The sequence below is a fragment of the Sinohyriopsis cumingii genome, chromosome 6, assembly GCF_028554795.1.
Source record: "Sinohyriopsis cumingii isolate HCF-2022 chromosome 6, ASM2855479v2, whole genome shotgun sequence".
NCBI lineage: Eukaryota > Metazoa > Mollusca > Bivalvia > Unionida > Unionidae > Sinohyriopsis > Sinohyriopsis cumingii.
The window spans coordinates 163,188,698-163,212,147 of record NC_142966.1 but is presented as its reverse complement, the minus strand read 5'-3'; the positions used below and the strand labels follow the sequence as shown (position 1 = coordinate 163,212,147).

At 35.8% G+C, this 23,450-nt stretch overlaps 2 protein-coding genes across 3 annotated transcripts in view; one reads left to right on the top strand and one right to left on the bottom strand.

The window, feature by feature from the left end:
- The window catches only part of LOC149798442 (ubiquitin carboxyl-terminal hydrolase isozyme L3-like), a 100,396-nt gene extending 96,649 nt beyond the window's left edge, over window positions 1–3,747 (bottom strand). Inside the window, exons 1-2 of the mRNA XM_089963633.1 lie at window positions 3,664–3,747; window positions 3,552–3,563 (exon numbers count right to left, since the gene is read on the bottom strand). Coding sequence (XP_089819759.1) covers window positions 3,552–3,563; window positions 3,664–3,714 — 63 coding nt within the window. The 5' untranslated portion in view covers window positions 3,715–3,747. The remainder of the gene's footprint in view (window positions 1–3,551; window positions 3,564–3,663) is intronic.
- A 187-nt stretch (window positions 3,748–3,934) lies between these two features.
- The window catches only part of LOC149798441 (TBC1 domain family member 1-like), a 138,824-nt gene continuing 119,308 nt past the window's right edge, over window positions 3,935–23,450 (top strand). For both annotated transcript variants that reach the window (XM_089963631.1, XM_089963630.1), the window contains exons 1-2: window positions 3,935–4,048; window positions 4,687–5,126. In XM_089963631.1, the coding sequence (XP_089819757.1) occupies window positions 4,707–5,126 (420 nt within the window). In that variant the 5' untranslated portion in view covers window positions 3,935–4,048; window positions 4,687–4,706. The remainder of the gene's footprint in view (window positions 4,049–4,686; window positions 5,127–23,450) is intronic.

Below are 23,450 nucleotides of genomic sequence, written 5' to 3'. Positions count from 1 at the left end.
TGCGTGGGTTCGAGTCTAGGATTCGGCTAATGTGGGTATGTGAGAAAGCTTGCCAGTAGCTTCTCGTGGGTCGGTGGTTCTTCCTGGGGTTTTTCCTCCACCATTAATACTGGCCGCCATGCACAGCCTACATAGCTGCCAACCTTCCAGGCTCACAATTAGTCAAAATAGGGATAAAAACTCGTGAATTTGGACAAGAATTCGTGAAAAATACCATGACAATAACTCCATCCACTCTGACCGTCAATACTACACTATATCAAGTTCGCAATATAAAACTAAAACACTACATATATGCAGAAATATTTATTTATCAAGACATGATACTGTAGCAGACTTGAACTTCCTCAACTGCTTGATTGTATATTTGTTTTCTAAACAGTTCAGACTTCTTGCTGGCTGGTTGATCTTGGTGACTAAAATTACTTACAAATTTTCTGCAGCTAAGGAGGCCCTAAAGTCTTATTTTTCCTCACTAGAGCAAATACACTTTCGCTTGCACTGTTGCTGTGAGGAATGCACAGGATCTGCAGCATTTTTGGTTCTTCCACATGAAAATTTGGAATCGATTTTCGAGTCAGGCAACATTTGTCAGAACAAATGTTTAGCATGGTCTCCAGCTGATAAAGGTAGATTGTGTTCGACAAGAAAACTCACAAATAATGCTTTAGTGTTGGTAGCCTGCATTTCTTCTGCCAATTGTTTAAAATATTCCGGAGCTGAAATCTGCGAATTCTTAATTTTCCCAACTTCTACGCGTTTTTGGCAACCGATGTGCTTCCTCACATTGTCTCTGCGATGGCACATTGAGTGCAAAAAGCATGATGAATATCAATGTTTAATGGCAGAATGCACGGCCAATTTTTGACCTATTCCAAATTAAACTTCACTTTTTTTAGTAATACATTTCTTTTTTCTTAGTGAAGACATTTTCAAAATCGTACATGTGATGCTGAACCTTAACTCAAATCAGTGTTGGTGACGCATGCGCAGAGCAAAATTCTGGTTAGGCCCCAGTTTCTCTCAAAAGCATTTGTAAAACTACTCTTATAAATATAAATTCAAATAGTCTAAAATGCTTGCTACTGGGCCAACTGTACTAATCGGCTGTAGATCTACTAATATCACGACCAGCAGTACCGGACTGTTTCGCAACTGCGAATATCACGACTAGTACTTAATGGGAAATTGGTTATTTTATTAAAGATTTAAAATAATTGAGGATTGGAGAATTCGTGAAATTTTGGCTTGCGGCGTGAATCCGTGAATCGCTGAAAAAAGTCATGAAATTCACACCAAATTCGTGAGGGTTGGCAGCTATGAGCCTTTCGTGTGCTGAAAAATGGCGTTAAACCCAACAATAACAACAACTGACCCATAGGAAGTTACTGGCAGGCATTATAATGTACCCACACAGGCTGAACCCAAGACTAGAAACCACAAAGACAGAGGTGAGATGGCAGTGAGCGCTTTAGACCATACTGCCACTCAGAGCTCCATTACATACAACAAGTAAGGTTGTAAATATCAAAAGAATATTTCATTGCAAACTGATTACAACTGATAAATCACGATTTAAAAAATGAGTGTGTGATTTGGATTTTTAACGTAGCTTTAAAAAAAATTCAGTCATATCACTAGGATGTCTGCAGTGTGGCAATTTATAGTTATGTCTAGTAATGGGGCATCATGACACAGACATGTAGCATGATGTCCCACCCAGTCACATTATCCTGACACCAGGCCGACCAGTCCTAGCACTAACCTCTAATGCTGAGCACCAAGTGAGGCAGCTGTTAGTACCATTTTTTAAGCCTTTGGTATGACTCGTCTGGGACTGAACCCATGACCTCCCACATCCAACGTGGACGCTCCAACCACTAGGCCACCGGAGCGGTCCGATTTTTAATGAAGGTAAAATTATGTATATTTTGAAGAAAAAAGAAGAAACAAATCCATCATAGAGACAGCTGATCAAATTTAGTTGGACAAGTGAAATTTTCCAGTCTTCTAGTCAGGGATGTTTATTCCCCCATATTAAAACAGACTGGGAAAGAGATATGTTTGCACTTGAATCACTGCATCTATTTTTTTTGGTCATTCATTCCCTGTACGCATGAATCTACTACTACTCTTCATTAATTCGGTCACATTTTGTGATACCAGAGAATGTGTTTATTGGTAACTGTTACACACATACAAATTCTATTACTGCTCAAGTGCATTTGGGTTAAGCAATCAAATTAACAGCCAATCAGATCACCTCAAACAAACCCAATCTGGTATGATTATTTAGCAGTGTTCATTTTACCCAGATACACATAAATAGATCAGACTTGGATTTCAATCCAGTCAATGTAATAAAATTTACAAAAGGTACTTTAGTGACACAGGTGTGTTTACCTTTATAAACTCATTAAAGACAGTAATAAGTTTTTAATATTTTTAATTGATTAACATGTAGTGTTTAATGCCAACTAAGTAAAGGCCTGACTTTACATTTAAGTGACAAATATGTTATGACCATTGTAGAAGCAGTAGTTTCAGATCTTTTATATTTGGATAAAATTAGTTTCTTGTATTATTTTCACAAGGAAGGTTTATAAAGAGGATTTAGAGAAGGAAAATTCATGTGAAAGTGGAGGAACAAAATCAAGGCTACCATGTGACTGAGGTAACTATTTAAATAATGAGACATAAGCCAGACTCTGTGGCAGAAAAAAAATGTCATGTATGACAGAACTTAGAGACAATGAAATTTCTGGGTTGATCCATGGCTTGAATCCATTGACTCTAAAGGAAAGATGTTTTGGAGTTATTGCGAAATTCAACCAGTATATTTGTCAATGGAACTGACAAATTCATCAGTTAAGGCACATTACAATTCTGGACCTCATAAAGCCTGTGCAGCACCAGCATGTAGTAAAAATCCCGGAAGTTATAGCTGCTGATACTCCTCTAGGAAAGGCCATTTTAAAATTAAATCAGAATGCAATGAAAAATTAAAATACAAAAAAAGTAAAGCTCTCTATAGCACATGCTACACCCAAGCTCAATATGGAAAACCAGTTTCTGATAAAGAAATTGTTTTGTGCACGTAAGATAATAATTATAAGGATGGACTTTCTCTGTCCGCTAATCTTGAAAGTGAAAGTGTGAATTGTAGTAAATTTATTTTTAGTCTTGCTGAAAGAAGTACTATTGATTACAGTACCAGAGCATGAAATGGTGTCTGTAAAATATCCTAATACTGAAAAAGTAAATCCTTTGAAGAAATAAAAAGGTTCATTATTCATTTTGTTTCTTCTGCATAATTACAATGCGCTGCATGTTAATTTCCTTTTGCGACTTTTCCCATAAACTAAAAATGAACATGTTCTTGAACTAATGCTATGATTCAATTAAAGATACTTTTAAAGTTTCAAGTAAATGTTAATTTAAATTTTGTTACAAGAGTCGGGTGACATCATGCTGATTATGCAAATTCATGCATGATGCAGCATCAGTGAATCCCGTCGATTTGCTCTCAAGACCCAGCTTAGTGTACCAACCTTGTTCAACACCTGCAAAATATAAAAAATAAAACAAAACATTAATCAAATATTACAGTGTGCAACGTATGTCAAAAGCATCACATTAAAAAACTCATGCAAGATGCGTTACCTCAGGGTTCGACTCCAGTGGTACCCAACGTTGCTTCTTGTCGTCAGACATCGTGATCAATTTTGCAACTGAGACTGACTTACGGGAATGTCACAGTTTATGGTATATGTCGTAATTGATGTCAAACTGCTTGTAAAGAAAGTTGACTGTACTAATTATATGTAATGCATTTAAGACGGAGAATTTGATTTAAATTCAATGGTCATTAAAAGGAAAGCTTTGATACTTAGTGTACCTTTTTCAGTCACTATACCCATAGCGACATACAGACGTACAACAAGAATCATGAAAATGGTGGCAAAGTTTACAGCGAAAGCTTGAGGTTTCACCTTTAATAGCACCTAAAGTGAAATGAAGCTGAATTCTTTTCTTCTGTCATTATAAGGTCCTATTTGAATACTATTCTTTTAAATGCACAAATTAGAAAACAAGATGGCTATATACACCTATCAGTTATTAAAATGTATGCAGAATAGTGCTGTGCAGTACTAACTAGATTACATGCAAGTCAGTGAAAGTATCAAAGGTGTATGTTTCTTTTGTGAACTTCTTTTGTCTTAGTTGCAAGAGAAAGCGTTATCATTTGGTCCTGGTTTTAGAAAACGCCAGAGACTGCTCAACTGTTTGATTTTTAAAAAAGCAAAAAAAAAAAAAAATCATTTTTGCGAGTGAGATGGCTGAATGAAATAGTAGACTAAAATAACAATATGATATACCATATTAACAGACTTTACAGGTATCAGGCAGTTATTTGTCACTTCAAAAGTAGAGTCATTTTGGTATGATAACTGGTTTGGAATGTAAATTAATTGTGTTGGAAAAGAAGAAATTATTTTTAAATTATGGTTCAGCAACATTTAAATGTAAGGTGCTTTTGTTACACCCATTTTCACCTACATCTTCATTTTTAAAAAATTGGTGGAAAATTGTAATTGTGCAACAGCTGCAGGTTTTGCTTTATAATAGGTTCATTCCCACCAGATGCATATGATTCAATATAAGACATTTATATTGCTTTTTTAGATAAATTTTGGGTACTGAAGATGGAAGGCAGTCAAGAAAACCTTGCAACTTTCCAGGCAGATGCTGAATCTGGGCAAGCACAAGTCACACAGAGTAATTTGAAAGATAAAGAGACGAAGTTGAAATTTATGGTCATGTATCTGGGTTCAACTACATTGGACAGGAGATGCCCACCCCAGCATTGTATGCACTGGCTAATGGCAGAAGTAAAGCGCAAAAGAGAGAGCATACGGGAGACATATTTAGAAGTCATGCCACATTCTGTAGTGGCTCAGAAATGTGATGCTGTATCATCAGAAACTATATTTGATCACCGACTGCAAAGTTTGTCAAGATTTGCCAAAATGCAACATGACCCTTGCTGTTTTGGCTACCTGAGAAGACAGACTTTGTACAGTGACTTTGAATGTCACGTATTCTTAGCCCATGAGGAGAAAATGGTAAGTCTTGTAAAAGTTGAAATTAAAATGCAAAGACATGGTTCTCTATGACACTGGTCATTGATACAGTACAAACACCAATTATGTACTAAAGGGCTGAAAAAATGCAATATTATTTTCCATGTAGGGAAAAAAACCCCACTGCATTCACCTGCTGTTTTTCAGTTAAAGTGTTCTTGTGATTTTGAATGCTGGAGTGCAGGACTCCTTTGTTGAAAGAAGTTGGAACCCCAACCCGAAGAATAAGTTCTTTATTTCTTTTGCAGTAATTCTTGGCATTATGCAGATTTTGTTTTGTCACCATTGTAAATATCATCAGATTGCCAGTTCACATTCATTGTGAATATTTAGTATTATAATATCACAGTGATAGATGTGATTGTTTGTTATGCTGTAGCTATAACCAGATAAAGATTCTCAATGGCTTTCCCAGTGTCTTTCTTGTGTACATTCGGAAATAGTCTGAGAAAATAATAAAATTCCTCTTCTATATTAGTTTGTTTAATTACGCATATAATTCTGACTCTGCATTAAATTGCCAAGCACAGTAAGACAAAACAAATGATAATATTCCATTCACCTTTTCCTGCGTTTCTTCACTGTGCTTCATTCACATTTTTTTAAAACAAAACAAACTTGAACTCCACTGCAGATTTAGGACCAAAATGGCAAATATTAAGTGATTTTTTTTAGACCTCATGCCTATTGAATGTTGAGTTTTATAAGTTCTGTATTCCATGGGTTGCCATGGAATGCTTCACTGCACAGTTGTGACATCATATAGATACAACTAATAATACCCCATTGTATTCTGGCTTTTTGACAGATGGGAAATGTCCAGTTTCATGAATTACTTTGTCAGGTGTTGGGTTTTCTTAATCACAAAGGGATACATTAAACCTTTTTCTGTTGGCATGGCAGATCTCACATCATGCTCATCTGCAGCTTGGAGCTTATAAGCGTTCAGGTCATTTACATGTGAATTTCTCAAACAATGCACCATTCTCCATTAAATGCATCTCTGATGCTCCTCTTTTTTCCCAGCAAAGTTCCCTTTTTATATTTTTGGGTCAGCATAGCTATTGTGACTAATTACCAGTTAATCCTTCTCTTATTTGATTACTTGAAGGGAATAGATGTTCTGCTGAGTGTGTATATAGTATATGTGATTGTTCAGCAAATAAACAATGCCCATTATCGTTTTAACAGTGTTTAAATAATGGTGACAGTGCTTATAATAAAAGTAATCAAGGCTTTCTCAGAGCCTGAGTTTAACAAAACTCTCAAATCATTATTATGCTATACTACTACTACTACTACTAATAATAATAATAATAAACTGCTACTTGTTTTTGATTGTGGCACTACAATATTAGTAAACACTTTTTAAAAGATTGCAGAGAAGTACTTTGGCTCATAAAATGAGACAACAAAATCTGTTTGCATATTTTGGAAAATGGACATCCAATGAAAGTGACACTAATGTTAATTAAAGGCAAAAAATAGACAAAAGTGAGAGTGCAGGTGAAGACGACAGAAAGAACTTGAACCTGGAATGTATGTTTAATGCTGTCTTCATCAATACTATGGCCAATGACGCTGCGAAATGAGAACTTAAGAGACCTAGTTGTGAGAATCAGTTCTCCTGGTTTGAAAATGTAGAATCATATGGTAGATTTAAAGCCAGTGGCTTAGTGGCTAGAGCGTCCGCCGTGGATGTGGGAGGTTGTGGGTTTGATCCCTGACGAGTCATACCAAAAAAATTATAAAAATGTACTAACAGCTGCCTCGCTTGGCATTCGGCATTAAGAGGTTAGTGTTAGGACTGGTCGGCCTGGTGTCCGGATAATGTGACTGGGTGGGACATGATGCTACATGTCTGCAGCATGATGCCTCAGTGCTAGACATTACTATAAACAGCCACAATGCAGACATTGTAGCAATATGACTGAAAATTGTTAAAGCTACATTAAAATCCAAATTGCATCACATCACAGATTTAAAGCAGATATCAGCCATTAGCCATCACAAATTTAGCCTGAATCATTTAATTGTTGCCGAGAGTTGTCATAGCTATTGAGACACAACTCAGGATTAGTGTGAAAAATTATTACTGCAATGCAGCACAGTTCTGTGCAAATAAACAGTGAATAAATTAAGGCCAAACAGAAAGATATGTGTGTTTCCGGTTTTCAGACTGCCATTGTTTTTCATCCTGTCATAGCAGTCCCCTCCCTATGGTATAAAAATAAAAAATACAAAGTCACATTAAATGTATATAATGTTTTTAACAACAACAACATCCCCTGCCCCCCCCCCCCCCCGCCTGCCCTAATTTTAAAACCAGTGCAACTGGAAACATTTTGTTTGTTTGAGCTGATCAGAGTGATGGAGGAGTGTACTTGAAGACTTCAATAGCCAGAATGCCATGTACATACATTTGTTAGATCAAAAAACAGTAATAAGTAAAGAAACTGATTTGAAAAGCTAGTTTCTAAGATGTTAGAATGCAGTACATCAAATTTTTGTACATTTACAGAAAAAAAAGTTTTTCTCTAATGTGATGTTATGAAGCTGAGAATATAATTCATTTACGTAATAAAATAATGACCATGTACTTTTTTATTTTCCATTATGTCCATATCAAAGTGAGGGACTTACGAGTTTATGTCAGGGAAACTCAAAAATAGGCTGTGAACTCATCTGAGTTCCGTGAGTGTAGAGTCCATTACCCTTCATCCTGAAACTGTTTAGAGCCCAGACCTAGCCCAGAGGAAAGTAACGTTACAATCAGAAAAGCACATATTTATAATTGCTAAAAAAATGATGTTATATTTACACATTTTTATGATGCTAGGTCTTAACAAATGTAGGGATGTATGAGTACCTGGCCTGGCCACACAGAGCTGGCCAGGTGTTTCACTACTTGGAAATATCCAGCCTGACAAGATAGTTCCCTTCTTGGTGTGCCTGGAGCCCATAGAAAAATTTGCCTTCTATTCCATCCCTAATATAGATACATAAATACATACATATATATAGACCAGTCAGGTTTTGCACCACCCAGTAAAAACAGTCCCAGAATGTCTTTGTCAGTGAGCACTTTAGTAAATTTCAGGTGAATTATTTAATTAAATAATACCTCTAAAATTATATCTGAGGTCAACAGCACACAACTGCAAACTCTAATTATGGAACTATTCTGATGGAGAATTTAAGTCCTTTTGTATGCAAGACTGGGCATAGAATGCTTTGAACTGAAATGCTGTGTAAGCATTCTTTTTATAAATCATGACATGGACAAACTTTAAGCACAATGTAAATTAAATATATATAACAAAATGACATTGAAAAGCAGTTCATCTTATGATGATTTATGGTGATAAGCATGGGAATTCTTATTTCTCTGGCAAACAAACAAGTCTCAGAACCTTGGCACTATTAGTTTTAATATGGCATACGATAAAATGCAAGTATTCCAAATGGTTTAAAGTGTGATGGTCTTATGTGATTCTTATTGTTAAGAGAGATGTCTAAATTTGTACGTGTAATTAGTCTTGGATCAAAATGATGACTAGGTGCATACACTAATTAACATGAACCTTAATTGTATTACCTACAAAGATCTAGCTTTTGCAACTTCATCTAATCCTCTACAATCATTTGGCATCTGTTTGATAACACACACTAAACGATTGATATTCACATTGTAGAATAGTTCAGGCCCACCACAACAGTACAAAATAAAAAATATGCAGATTTTTGGCATCCTGGTCAACTCAGAAGTAGTCAGATGTATTCACACACAGGAAATGTTTATTTCATATCAAGTAGCAGTAGTCCAGTGAATGTTCACACACTCACATTAGCAACCTTCATTTGAGAGGTTACTAAAAACAAGTAGAACAGGATTTCCAAAGGTCAACAGAGCATGAACGTGTTTGCTGCTTGTCAAATCTCTCATATGTAAAAAAGCTAGTTTTAATCAGATTGTCATCACCATGGTCAGGGAGCAAAACTGAATTTTTATTTAATTTTAGTCTAAAAGTTAATATTAATCAATAATAAAGATTTTATTTAATGAGGGTAACAGAACCAATCTACCTTGAACCCTCAAAGATAAATGTACAGATATATACAGAATGCAATCAGTCACTTACACATTTATGTTCACATAGTATTGTACATAAATATCAGGTGCCCTGAGTGGCTGTGTGGTCTAAAGCACTTACTGTTCCAGATCACTGCCATCTCACCTCTGTCTGTGTGGGTTTGATTCTCAGGCTCGGCTAACATGGGTACATGAGAAAGCCTGCCAATAGCTTCTCGTGGGTCAGTGGTTCTTCCCAGGGTTTTCCAGAGTTCTTCCACCATTTATACTGGCCGCCATGTATATCCTATCTTGTGCTGAAAAATGGCATTGAACCCTACAACAACAGCATAAGTATCACAGACCCAGATTAGTTAACTATACCTGTAAATTGTAAACACACCAACACATGAAGTTACTATCAATGTTCACTAGACCAAGTTAAACTCTTGCATAACACATGCTGACCTATACTTGTATATACAGAAATATAGCTGGAGGAGATGGATAGGCCATGTGGTATTAACTGAGGTTTAGATTTCATCCATTTATTATACCCATGCTGAAAAGCTGGCATGCTAGAAGATTCTTTGATTTCTTTTGGGATATTATTCCGTACAATGTTTGTACATGTATTTGTGCATATAATAATGTTGACGGTACTTAAATTTATGGACATGCCTAAAGGGGTAGGAGGGATTATGCTATTTTTGCATGTGAATACCTCTTTGTTGGGTTTTTTAAATTCTTGCTTGGTGACAATCTCATAATATGGACTCCAGTAAATTCAGAGTATAACAGAAAGGATAATACATAGTTGTTTTTAATGATCAAGCTTAGGATTGCACACTAAAGTCAGGTAGGTGTGTGTGTATATATATGTATGTATGTATATATATATATATATATATATATATATATATATATATATATATATATATATATATATATATATATAACTGAATAATTGTGAAAGCTACATTAAAATTCCAAATCTCACACACACACACACACACACACACACACACACATAATCACATAAAAATAACAAGGCTTTTACAGTGGTGGTACAAAGCAATTTGACATATAGTACCAATACTGTTGATACAGTCGGCTCCACTTAAATGCATATCGCTTAATGGCATAGATCGCTTAAGTGCATAGTGAAAGTATGGTCCTGTTTTTCATTGTAAATATGCATGAATTCTGCTTAAATGCATAATCCATTTATATGCATAGCTTGGGTCCGGTCCCGAGGCTGTGCATGTAAGTGGAGTTGACTGTATATCAAATTGGGATCCACTTATGGCACATTAATGTGCATATATATAATATTGTTTCAAAAGTAGGCTATGTTTCAGCAATAGGTTATAGCTTCTATACTTTGTAAACCAGTGACAAATTTCCACTGATTAATAATTAGCAACATAAGAAAATAATGAGAAAATATATAATCTCCATTTTCTACATGAATTAAACATTGTTTGCAATTTAGTGAAATCCTCTGCTTTCCATTTTATCTCTCAGATATGCAAAAGGGACAGACTATGGGGAAATCTCTAGAGTGAGAAAAAAAGTTTGGGCCTGATGAAAACATTGAAACTGAACTTACACTATTCAGCATAAAAGAAACTGAGTCATTGTAATGGTTAGGTGTACATGTTCCATGGGATTTAAATACATTGTTCACAATACCAGTGATAGAAAGTTGCAATGACCTGTTGAGACTACCCTGTACATTTCTTGATTAGGAGGCACAAACATACTGTAACCTGTGTAATGCTTCATTCATTTGATTTTGTTTTTTGGTGTCCTATTTTATAAAACCCGTTAATAAGGTTCTAAAAAGAGATTGTGTAACATTAAAATGTCCGAATGCCACCCATGCCCTCTCACTCTGTTGGTTTGTAAGGCAGCAGACTAATCAACCAACAAAAAAGGGGATGTACAATAAAAAATGAATTTTATGATAAGTCTTCCCAAGCCCACACGCCATCACATCTTTCTCTCTCACCTGGGGGCCCCAAGTGGCTGAGTGGTCTAAAGTGCTCACTGTTACAGATCACTGCCATCTCACCTCTGTCTGCGTGGGTTCAAGTCTCAGGTTCGGCCAGTGTGGGTATGTGAGAAATCTTTCTAGTAGCTTCTCGTGGGTCAGTGGTTCTTTCTGAAGTTTTCCCGAGCTCTTCTTCCACCATTGATATTGGCAGCCATGTATAGCCTATGTTGGGCTAAAAAAAATGGCGTTAAATCCTACAACAACTCTCTCACCCTCCTCCACACACATTTAGTTGGTCTGTCAGCATATCAGTTGTACAACATTATGAACCATCATAGGAGGATATGGCTGAAAATCCATGAAAAAATTAGCATAGCAGTTTTCACCTGTGTCACATGATGATATCTCTGTATCTTTGAACGATTGTAAAATTTAGAGTCAAACAGACCCGTGGAAAGATAGAAATGGAGGATAGAAAGAATTGTATGGTCAGTTTAAATGCTAATTAAGTGAATATAATGACTTTGATCAACTGTACATTTATTTAAATATTTTAATTACCTTTTGTTGGTTTGTCATTTAACTTAGTTTATAGTTTCCATTCATTTCAATATGCTCACCAGTAAGTGAATGGCTGCACATACATTGTTCAAGAAGCTAATCATGTTGTATCTGTAGTGCTCTACTTTCTTTATTTAAACCATATTTCTTGTTTAAATCATAATTGTCTTATATATATATATATATATATATATATATATATATATATATATATATATATATATATATATATATATATATATATATATATATATATATATATAATTAATATGAATGAAATAAAAGTTCAAAAAAGAAAAGAAACACCATATCAATTTGCAAAGAGGATTGTGATAGCTGTAAATGGTAAAGAACTACATTTTGTAGCAGACACACTGAACTGTTGCATACCTGAAAATCGTGGCTTGGAAAAGTTTACAAACTATGCTTTTATTGCCAATGAATAAAAATGCTATTTTTAGACTAAAGTTATTTTTTGTTTATCCCTTGAAGTTATGTATTCATTTGCATGTCGGTCTACAAAATATTCAAATACAGTGCAGTATGATATTAAGGTGTTGCTGGCTTAATGCCTTAGTCTTTACATAGCAGCCACTAAAGCTGGTGTTGGAGTGTGTGTGTGTGTGATTTGGATTTTTGATGTAGCTTTAAAAAAAATTCAGTCATATTGCTACAATGTCTGCATTTTGGTAGTTTATAGTGATGCCTAGCACTGGGGCATCATGCTGCAGACATGTCCCACCCAGTCACATTATTGTGACACAAGGCAGACCAGTCCTAACACTAACCTCTTAATGTTGAGCACCATGCGATTCAGCTGCTAATACCAATTTTATAAGTCATTGGTATGACTCGGCCAGGTTTGAATCTGTGACCTTCCCCATCCGAGGCAGATGCTCTGATCATTAGGCCATCAGACCTGTCAGCTGGTGAAAGAAGAACCCAGGAAACCCTTTTAAGAACCACTGACCCATGGGAACAACTGGCAGGCTTACTCACATTACTAGTATAGGTTGAATCCAAGACTCAAACCCATATAGACAGAGGTTAGAGGGTAGTGATAGGTAAAGGGGAGTGCTTTAGACCATGTAGTGAGGAAACAATTGATAAACACCCATTTTTCATGCTTTGAATTTAGGTTGAGTTTTTATTGACCAGGTTGTTGACTTTGGATCTTGTTTCTGATGCAGTAGTATTTATCAGTGAAGTACTTTAACACTGAAGTGTTGATATTGTTGACTATCAGTGTGAGAAGGCACTGTGTTATAGGTACGAAAGCCTTTGATAATCAGCATTGCATGCACTTATTTTGAGTGTATTTGATGTTTTTGCACTAAATGTTGATGGAGAGAGTGTGTGTGTGTGTGTGTGTGTGTGTTCATTCCAGGAATCAATAAACTTAGAGGCCCTTACTGGGATAATTTTATTTAAAAAAACAAACCAAAAAGCAGGGGTCACAAATATCCTTGCTTGTTTCTTGTTTATTCAGCACATATAATTATTAGCCATCCCTGTCTCAAGCCTTCCACAATCGGATTTTAATTTCTCATGCTTAAATAACAATTCCCCTCCAGAATTTAATTTGGACATTTGAGTCTGCATTTTTTTAAACCCCAGTATGATCCTTTGGAAATGTATGCAGTAGTCTTTTAAGTTGAAGATTTCGTCATCTTTACATTTTTTGTCTATGATAATGAATCATCTGTTCTTAATGGATGCCCATGCTAAGCAAAATCATTAAGATATTTCTGTCAGTCAGTGGCAATGAGTGTAAGCCAGACTGAGATACGCTTGATTCAGTCTCAAATCAACAATAATGATCTTGAGGTTATTTTTTCCAGGATCATATTTATATTATGTTGATAATACTGTTATACTACTAAAAGTCAGTTATAAAATATATACATTGGGACCAGTGTAAGCCAATCATGAAGGACTAAAGGATTTTGGCTGGATTGGGCAAGTATGTATGGCTGCATAAAGTACAGAGTTGATATCTAGATTCAATCCTAGCCATATAGTGCGAAGTAAATGTTATGCAGTTAGAATGGTAAAGTTAAAAATATTGCTACAGTCTCTACAAAGATAAACTTTTACAAATGAATATACATAACTGTTCCTGTTAGATAAAACTATCAAGAAATGAAAAAAATCTTAAAAAGGATTAGTTAAAAAGTATGGTTGAAGAAGGAAAATCCTGCAGATGGCAAACAATTCTTATATAAACAATTTTCACTGGTGGCATGTTGTCAGCAAGCTTCTTAATCAAGTTGAAAAACACAAAAAATTGTATGATTAGTAATTTTTGTTTCCACTGTAAGTTGGCACTGGCAAGGTACAGTCTGCTCAAGATATCCTTGACATACATGTGCAACAGAACACACTAGCTTTTAGAGTTGAGATCCAGATGCTTCTTTGTGGAATTTTCATTCCACGTGTTGTATTGGGCATGTTGGAACCCACATTGTCAAAATTTTAATCCATCAAAAGTTAGGTTTGGATGTTTTAAATTTTGCCATTACCATTGCAAGGCTTCAAGTACACTTTATGTTTTGTAAAAAATTTTTTTTATCGATTTTGTATTTACCCTTTAATTTTTCATGTCCTAGCCTTCCAGCAGAATTATATAATTAATTTTGTCCTCTGGTGTTTGGAAGATAGAAGTCATTCCTAATTAAATTATTGAAATTTTGTATGTATGTTAGAAAAAAATAATAATGGTTTTCTATAATTATTTGTACATTTCTTAAAATAATAATAAGTGCAACTAGTGTTCAAGACAAAAATTTTTAGACAGGTTTTGTCTTACTATGTTAAATACATGAAGAACGCTAGATATGAAATAATGTATTCCAAGTCTCATTATTTATTTGTTTGCTTGGTGTGTAGGCCAGGATGTGTTGACTAACTATAACAGCATTGCAAACTGTAAGCTTTATTGTACACTTTTGTCAAGATGATATCCGTGTCTTAGCAAGGTGGAATAAGGAGCCATCATCAGTGGCTGACCACTTGTATCATGATATTCTGAATGGTGTTGATATTAATGACTTTCATTCTTATACAAAATGGCAGTCAAGCGGATTACGTGTCAAAAATCTGGATAATCAAGGATCATTATTAAAGTTTGAAATATTGCGTCAGAAGGTTTGCATAGATAATTTCATCGAATATTTCTCAATCTTCTCCAAAATAACTTGTCACTGGAAAAGACAAATAATTATATCAACAAAAGAAACACAAACAAATCCTGAAAATATTTACTATTTTACAAATTAGATCGTATAAGATTTGGTGAAGAATAGAACAAATAAACCTTATGAAAACCATCAGGCAACAGTCAAGACAATTAAGTGATATCAAATCTGGATAAAATCTCTACTAGTGCACCAAAGATACCAACTGAACTGCCTTTCAATTTATAAAAAAAAATGTAATTTTTTTATAAACTAGATGAAAATATCAGACACCTGTTTTATGATTGTTCTGTGATTGAAGAGTTTTGGAAATCCATTACTGTATGGAGTAGGATTTATATTCCAGATATAATGATTTCAAAAAGATGTTTTCTTTGGAAATGACAAGTTTGCTGATTTAATTTATTTTGTTTTCATTTTGATTGCAAGATATCCACATTTCACACTTTACAAGTTAAAAGTACTGTAAAATCTCTCTTGAAAGACCACCTGTCTTGAGAGAACATATTCTCAATGCATAGAATTATCGATTATTTAGTGATATGACCTGCTATGAGCAACCACCTCTCTTGATAGACCATATTTTTGGTATTTCAAGACAGGTTATACTGTAATTATTTTACATGACAAATAACTGCAAAAATATTTACGAAAGCTGTACAATCAAACATAAATGTTTTAGAAAAAGGGGACTCTGTTTTTGACGTTTAGCAGCTTTGTAGAATGCTAGAGCTGGACATTGTATCTGCTGTTGAGTTCAGGATATTTGGTGGAGGAAGAACCCAGGAAGACCCTGGTAAGGACCACTTACCCACTGGAAGCAACTAACGCGCAAGCTATTTCACATACCCATATCAATATATCTGATACAGAAATCCAGCAGAGAGGGGTGAAATGTGAGCAATCGGTAAAGGCGAGTGCCTTAGACCACATGGCTACCTGGGTACCACATAAGATTGGACACACTATTTTTCAGACAGGTCCTTCCATATTTCTTCTTTTTCATCTGTCACACAGGTTAAGTTTTTCTTGGTGTTTTGTAGCACAGCAACAAAAATAGTTTGGAGTAAGTGCCTTGCCCATGGATACACTATGGTAGCCATTAAGTTTAATATGGATTTATGTGTTTCCTGTTTTTGCTGTGAGGTCAGGCGGCTTTATGTGTCTTTTGTTTTCTACAGTACCTTTCAACCAAATGTACATAGATGCTAAATATTTTTTTCATGTTTTGTTGTGCCGTTAAATAAATCAATGAATTGCAGCTGCTCATGGAGATGAATAACATTGACGAGATTTTCATACTCTACAAGTGCATTAAATATTCCTATTAATTTATTTCTTTTGATAATTTTTCAAATCTTAAAACCTGGTTTCTAAATGTTCCATGGCAGTAATCATTGTAATGATTTTTTTTCATGTTTAGCTCTACTGGTCGTAGGAAGCTGCAGCAGCTTGGTTGGTAGAGCAACAGACTCTAATCTAAGGGTCATGGATTTGATACCCACCTTGGTCAGTTTTCTCTGTGTGTTCTTAGGAAAGACTTAGCTCCCATTTCCTCAGCATGATAATGTGTTCGACTGCTCCAGTGGCTAGGTGGTTAGAGCATCTGCCTCAGATGCAGGGGGTCATGGGTTTGAATCCCGGCCAAATCATACCAAAGACTTATAAAAGTAGTAGTAACAGTTGCCTCGCTAGGTGCTCAGCATTAAGAGGAACCACTCTGGTGGCCTAGTGGTTAGAGTGTCTGCCTCGGATGCGGGAGGTTGTGGGTTTCATCCCCGGCCAAGTCATACCAAAGACTTACAAAAATGGTACTAACAGTTGTCTCTCTTGGCACTCAGCATTAAGAGGTTAGTGTTAGGACTGGTCCGCCAGGTTTCCGGATAATGTGACTGGGTGGGACACCATGGTACATGTCTGCGGCATGATGCACCAGTGCTAGACATCACTGTAAACTACCACATTGCAGACATCGTAGCGATATGACCAAATTTTTAAAAAAGTTACATTAAAAATCCAAATCACATCACATCACATTAGGAGGCTAGTGTTAGGACTGATTGATCTGGTGTCAGGATAATGTGACTGGGTGGGGCATGATGCTCCATGTCAGTGGCATGATGTCCCAGTGCTAGACATCACTATAAACTGTCACACTGCAGACATCATAGTGATATGACTGAAATTATTTTAACCTACGTTAAAAATCAAAATCTTACACAGACACACACACACACACAAACACACACACACACACACACACACTAATGTGTTCGAAGCATGGGTGCCCTCACATCTGGGCAGGGTGGGGCCTTCCCCCCCCCATTGATTTAACCTCTAAACATGCTTTGGCCTACAAATGTCAAAAGAAAACTTAATAGCTGACCAATACATATTTGTCCGCTTCCCCAATAATTTTGTGGGTGCCCCTGGTTTAGAGTGCCATTAAAACTAAACAAGAAAATCCAATCTGCTTGTCATACACCAGAAGAACTACTGGGATGGCCCGTTGTCTCTGTCTTTTAGCACAAATTTGTTTTTATTACTCGATCTCATCTTCTAGAGGGATTTCCAAGAACATGACACATACCCTCATGCCAAGGTCTAGATTGTCCTAAGTGGAAATGGCGATGATCTAACTTCAGATATGGTCATATCAACATGGGTTTTTCACTAAAAGACATCTTATGATGTGTGGTTGGTCATAAATGAAAATGGTTCTGCATCCAATATGGCCATTGCATTGGAATTCTTGAAAGTGTTGTTTTTGTTACTCAACCTGAGTGGATGATGTTCATATCAATCTGGGGATTTCACTAAAATAGTTTTATGGTTTCTTGAAAACAATTTTGTTCCAATTTGACATCCAATATGTCACATGGTGTTTAGGCGACCTTAAATAAAAATTGTGATAATTTGAAATACAATATGGCCACTGCAGTGACCCATTTGAAAATCATAGTGCTACTCTTTCTAGATTGAAAGTCATGTCAGCATTGCGTTTTCACTGGAATTCTGTTGAATGTCTTGTTGGTTCTAATGGAAAATGGTGCTGGTTAGGTATCCAGCATTGCCACCATGTCAGAAATTGCTTCATTTCCTAAATGGAAAGTCATTTTACCCTGGGTTTCACCTGAATAATTATTATGATATGTAGTTGGTATGTAATTATTATTATATGTAGTTGGTATGTAATTATTATTATATGTAGTTGGTCCTGAATGAAAATGAAGCCTATCTAATCTCAAATATTGTTGCCATAATGAATATATTTAAACTTGTGCCATTGATGATCCTGAAGAGATGGTTATATCAACATGGGGTTGTCACAAAAAGTCATCTAATGGTGTCTGGTTGTCTGGTTTGTTCTCAGTGCCAATTATACCAATCATGCATTCAGTATGACAATTAAAAAAGGGGCTAATTTGAAAATCTTATTGCTCAAGAATATCAGAGATGGCTTCAGGACTAAGCACTTGAAAAGAAGAAATGGTGTTTTCTTGAATTCTTGGAAATTCTTTTCAGACAGTTGAGGATCAGTAACTCTGAGGACACTTATTATTTCCAGGGTTCATACAAAGTCTGGAAAAAGTCTGGAGAAAGCACTCTTTCCAGACCTGGAAAAGTTTAGAAAAACCAGATTTGACCAAAAGATCAGGAAAAAGCATTGAATTTCATCTTGCTGTGTTTAATTTTTGTTGTTGTTTGAACTGTGTTGAGTCGATGTTGATCTTCAGCTGGTGCAGACTGGTTCACTGTGGTTGGTGAGACATGTGACACACATGTGATTCGTGGATACTGTTTTAAATCATGCGGATACCACATGCTCATTTGTTCATTTGTATCCTGTTTGGCAGTTCTGGTTGTGGGATGAAGTCCAGTTTGTCACACATTTTATACTTCTCAATTCCTTGGCCGTGCCACTGCAGACAATCTCAATGACAAGTTGAAGGACGTCTGCTCTTCCTTTGGGACCCAAGGACTTGTGCAACTTTCAATGGATGGTTCAACTGTCAGCTGGAAGGCACAAGATCTTATTATCAATGGAAGCTGTGGACTACACATTGTTCACAATGCTTTTAGACTTGGTAGTACTGTGACAGATTGGGATATTGAGCATATATTAACCTCTTTGTTTTGGCTGTTTAAGGATTCCCCTGCTTGACATGAGTATTTTACACAGGTGGCTGGATCTTGCATCTTCCAAAGGTTTTGCTCTCACAGATGGGTTGAAAATGTGGATGTTGTTGAGCAGGTCATTGAGATTTGGCCCAATGTACCGAAGTGTGTTGCAGCTGTCCAGCAGGGACAAGGTACGAACCCCAAATGAAAATCATTTGGAATTGTGTTCAGAAGTTGCACTGATTCATTGTTTTTAGTGAAGGCAAACATTTTCCTGTCTTCAGCAAAGATGTGTTGCCCTTCCTATGCAAGTACCAAATGGATACACCAATAGTGTCCTTCTTGGACCAAGATATAAGAAACACCATAAGGATTGTCAAGGACAGAATTGTAAAGGAGGACATAACAAAGACAGCCACTTCTTTGTCCAGGCTGCTTAAGATAAATATTATGATTTCTTATTGCATCCATATCAAAACTTTTGGAAAAGGCCCTCATCCGGTATGGACTTTGCAGGAACCTGACATGGGTTGTACCCAATCATATTTTAAACCAGCCTGACCAAATATGTGCAGCAAATGCAAAGATGTTTATTTTTTCCAAAGAGTGACTCTTACTCAAAGACAACAAGTCATCCTTTCAAACAGATCTGACTTGTAAATAGCCTCAACTTGAAGTGCAGAATACACCCCGACTTATAGGATGATCAAAGAAACTGGCTTTTGGTAGCGCTAAAAGAAAGGTAGGGGGATCGACTAATAGTTGAATTGACTAATAAGTGACCATGTAATATGCCAGAGGGGTTGAGAAAATATTTCAAACCAGTCTGGAAAAGTCTGTAAATGGTGTTGTTGTTTTGTTGTAGGGTTTAATGCCATTTTTCAGCATAGGATAGACTATACATGGCAGCCAGTATAGATGGTGGAGGAAGAACCAGGGAAAACCATGGAAAGAACCACCAACCCATGGAAGCTTTCTCTCATACCTCCATTGGCCAGATCCAAGACTCAAACCCATGCAGTCAGGTGAAATGGCAGTGATCTGTAATGGTGAGTGCTTTAGACCACTTGGCTGTGTAATTTTGTGTACCATAGATATATGAATCCTGTATTTAAAATAGTGATTATGTGTGTTTGTTTCTTGAATCAACATTCATTAAATCTCGTAGGTGTGTTAAAACCATTACCAATAAATAGTGGACTTGAACAAAGTCCTCCAGATTAAGAATAGTGAATATTCATCTTTGTGTCTTGAATCAACATTCACTAAATCCTGTAGGTGTGTTAAAACCATCGCCCTTAAGTATTGAACTTGAACAGAGTCTCAGGATTCAGCAAACAATGATGGCAGAAAAATGTTTAATCCCTATATTGTTCATACACAGGTTTTTTATTGCAGCAATCTCATTGAATCGCTGCAGCACTGCTGGTCAGATTATATAAAATATTTAAGGAATATTTCAGTACCTTTATCATGTCTTTTGAGCCATCTTTACTTACATCTCCTTGACATTTAGGACAGTATCACATTATAAAATTTAGGGCCATAAAGGTATACGCTGGAGAAGGCACACATGTGGGCACAGTGCACATACACACATGCACAAACACACACATACTAAAACTTTAATAGGCAAATCAGTGGCAACTATAAATACATGTACACTATGCTTCTATTTCTTTTAACCACCATCGCCTGTGAAATGCTGTTTTATTATTTATGATAAAGTTATCTCTACCCCTCTTACTTAATCCTAAAACATGGCAGCTAGAAAACTGTGCATATTCCTTAGATCATATTAGTTTGTAATTCATGCAGGGTACTGTATATGGCTATTGCTCTGTCGGTTGTTCTGTGTATGCATGCATGTATGTATATCTGCTCATCTGATTTTAAACATGTCCTTTTCTGGATAACAACTCTCACACTAAACAGTAGTGTAGAACAGATTGCATAGCGATGCCTTTGGATAGATTACATTTCTGAATTCCACATTTTGTATGTCACCATGGAAACAAAATGTTGCATAAGTAGTATATAAATTGAAACTGCTGGACCTTAGGGTGCCAGCATTAGGTAGCATAAAAATTTATCCTGTCATCCCCAGATAACTAATTTTTTTTGAGGCATTGCAAACGCAAATCAGCAACAGTACTTCATTATGTAGAATTCATGTTTACACAGATGATGTTAACTGGAAAAATGTTGTTTTCTTTCATTTGGCTATCCATTGAAAGGGACAAAGGAAAGTCATATAATAAAATTCACTCATTGGGAAATCTAAGGCTTATTGTGTATTTTGCCTTGCAGCAACAATGCAGAATTTCTCTACATTGTATGTATGACAAGCTGAAATCTTCTATTGATTTTCCTGAATCAGTTTGATGTATTGCTGGTATAGGCAAAGGCAGTTCAAGCAACTTGCTATTAGGTGTTAAATCATCTCCTTGTGACCAGTGTTGCAATTATTTATTGAATTTACCATACTAAAGAAGGCATATATGAATAATGAATAGTCATACAGTTCATTTTTGTTTTTCTCTATAGGAAGAGACAGCTGTTGTAGCAAATTATTTGCAGCTTTATTTAGACCTGCTGTAAACAAAATTTGAATCACACGAGAGACCTGTGCAAAAGCAGTCAGAGCAAATGATTTTAAAAAAAAGGAAACGAAGCAGATAATATGTTATCAAATAATGATGGCAACGTGCAGGACATGCAATAACTTGAATGTACAATGCAAAATTTCTTATTGTCAGAAAAGCTTTTCAGTGTGATTGGGAGCTATGATTCAGTAAGATGTAAATATAATTTTTCATGCATTACCTGTACACTTTAATAAACTCAAATGAACCCATTTTTTTATACACCTGGACAAAGCATACTGTATTATGTTGTATGTCCATCTGTCACCAGTTTTGTTTGTGCTTAACAAGTCAAGTCGCCCACCATATACATTGTTTTGAACATTGTGAATGGTTTGCACATGTAGTAACGAAGAAGCCTTTTATGATTTTGGGGACATAGGATTAAAGGTCAGGGTCATGGTGACTGAAAAATGAACTAGTTTCAGCAGAATAACATTCATTCTACGTCACATGCATTGTCCAAACTTTGTGGATAGCTTGCACTTGGGATAAGCGAGAAACCTAATGAGTTGGGATCAAAAGGTCAAAGGTCAGAGTGATGGGGACCAAAAGAAAAAAAAATATGGTTTCAGAATAGTGACATTACTTTTGCATCACAGATCTGGACTGAACTTTGTGGTTTATTTGCACCTGGTGTAAGAAAGAAGCACAAAGGGGGAAGAGAGGTCAAGCAGTAAAAAGTATAGAAGAAAAATAGTTTTTCCTACAAATTTCAGTTATCAACCATGTACCTTCAAAAAAATTAGTGGATGACTTAAACAATTGCTAAGAAGGAAACCTATTGATTTGTATTTCAAAAAGTCAAGGTCACTTTAACAGAAAGTAGAAAAATGTTTTTTGCACAATAACTAGTCCAGTGATCACCATTTTTGGAGGGTTTGCACTCAGTGTATCGAAGCAGCCTGTTCATTTTAGGATTTAAAAAAATCAATGGTCATGGTGATTATGACTCAAAGAAAATTGGATTTTGCAGAATAACTTCTGCTTGAAAGTAAATTCATTGACTAAACATTGCATATGGATTGTATATAGTGCAATAAAGAAACTAATTATGGTGGCTAAAGTTAAGCGATCACATTCATGTTAGGTTTAATAAGAAAATCAGTTTATGCATAGTAAGTTTAGGTAAAGACTGCATACCTTGACTAAAGGTCAGGGTCATTGAACCTGTCAGTAATCTTCCAAGTCAACCACATCATAGTAATGTCTTCGTAGAGTACTATAATGTATAATATTCCATTCACCATGCACTTGTTCAGTATTTGTACAAGATCTCATTATTTTCTTCACTATACAGAACATCTCTCATGATAGGACCAAGGTACCAGCCTAATAAATATATGAAAAAGCAGAATTGGGCCTGTTATTGGACAAAGTTTTCTGTTGTAAATATTTGTTAAATTTTGGAGATGGGGTTATCATGAAAGAAATACAGTAAATCATAATTCGTCTGACTTAAAATTTCAAACTTCAGCTATTTTTTAAAACCAACTCATCCACTCATTAAATTGGCGAGTGGTGACTGAGAAAGCACCTGTGACTTTTTTTTCTTAAACTAATGGCAGATTGTCCCTAGGCTTGCTGAACAAGTGGCAGTTAAAAACTTTGGAGACATTTATATCGTTTTAAATTCACGTAATTGTCTACTAAAAATAATTTTGCTCACACAAGACTGCTGACTAGTACATGTACTTTGATCATTACTAT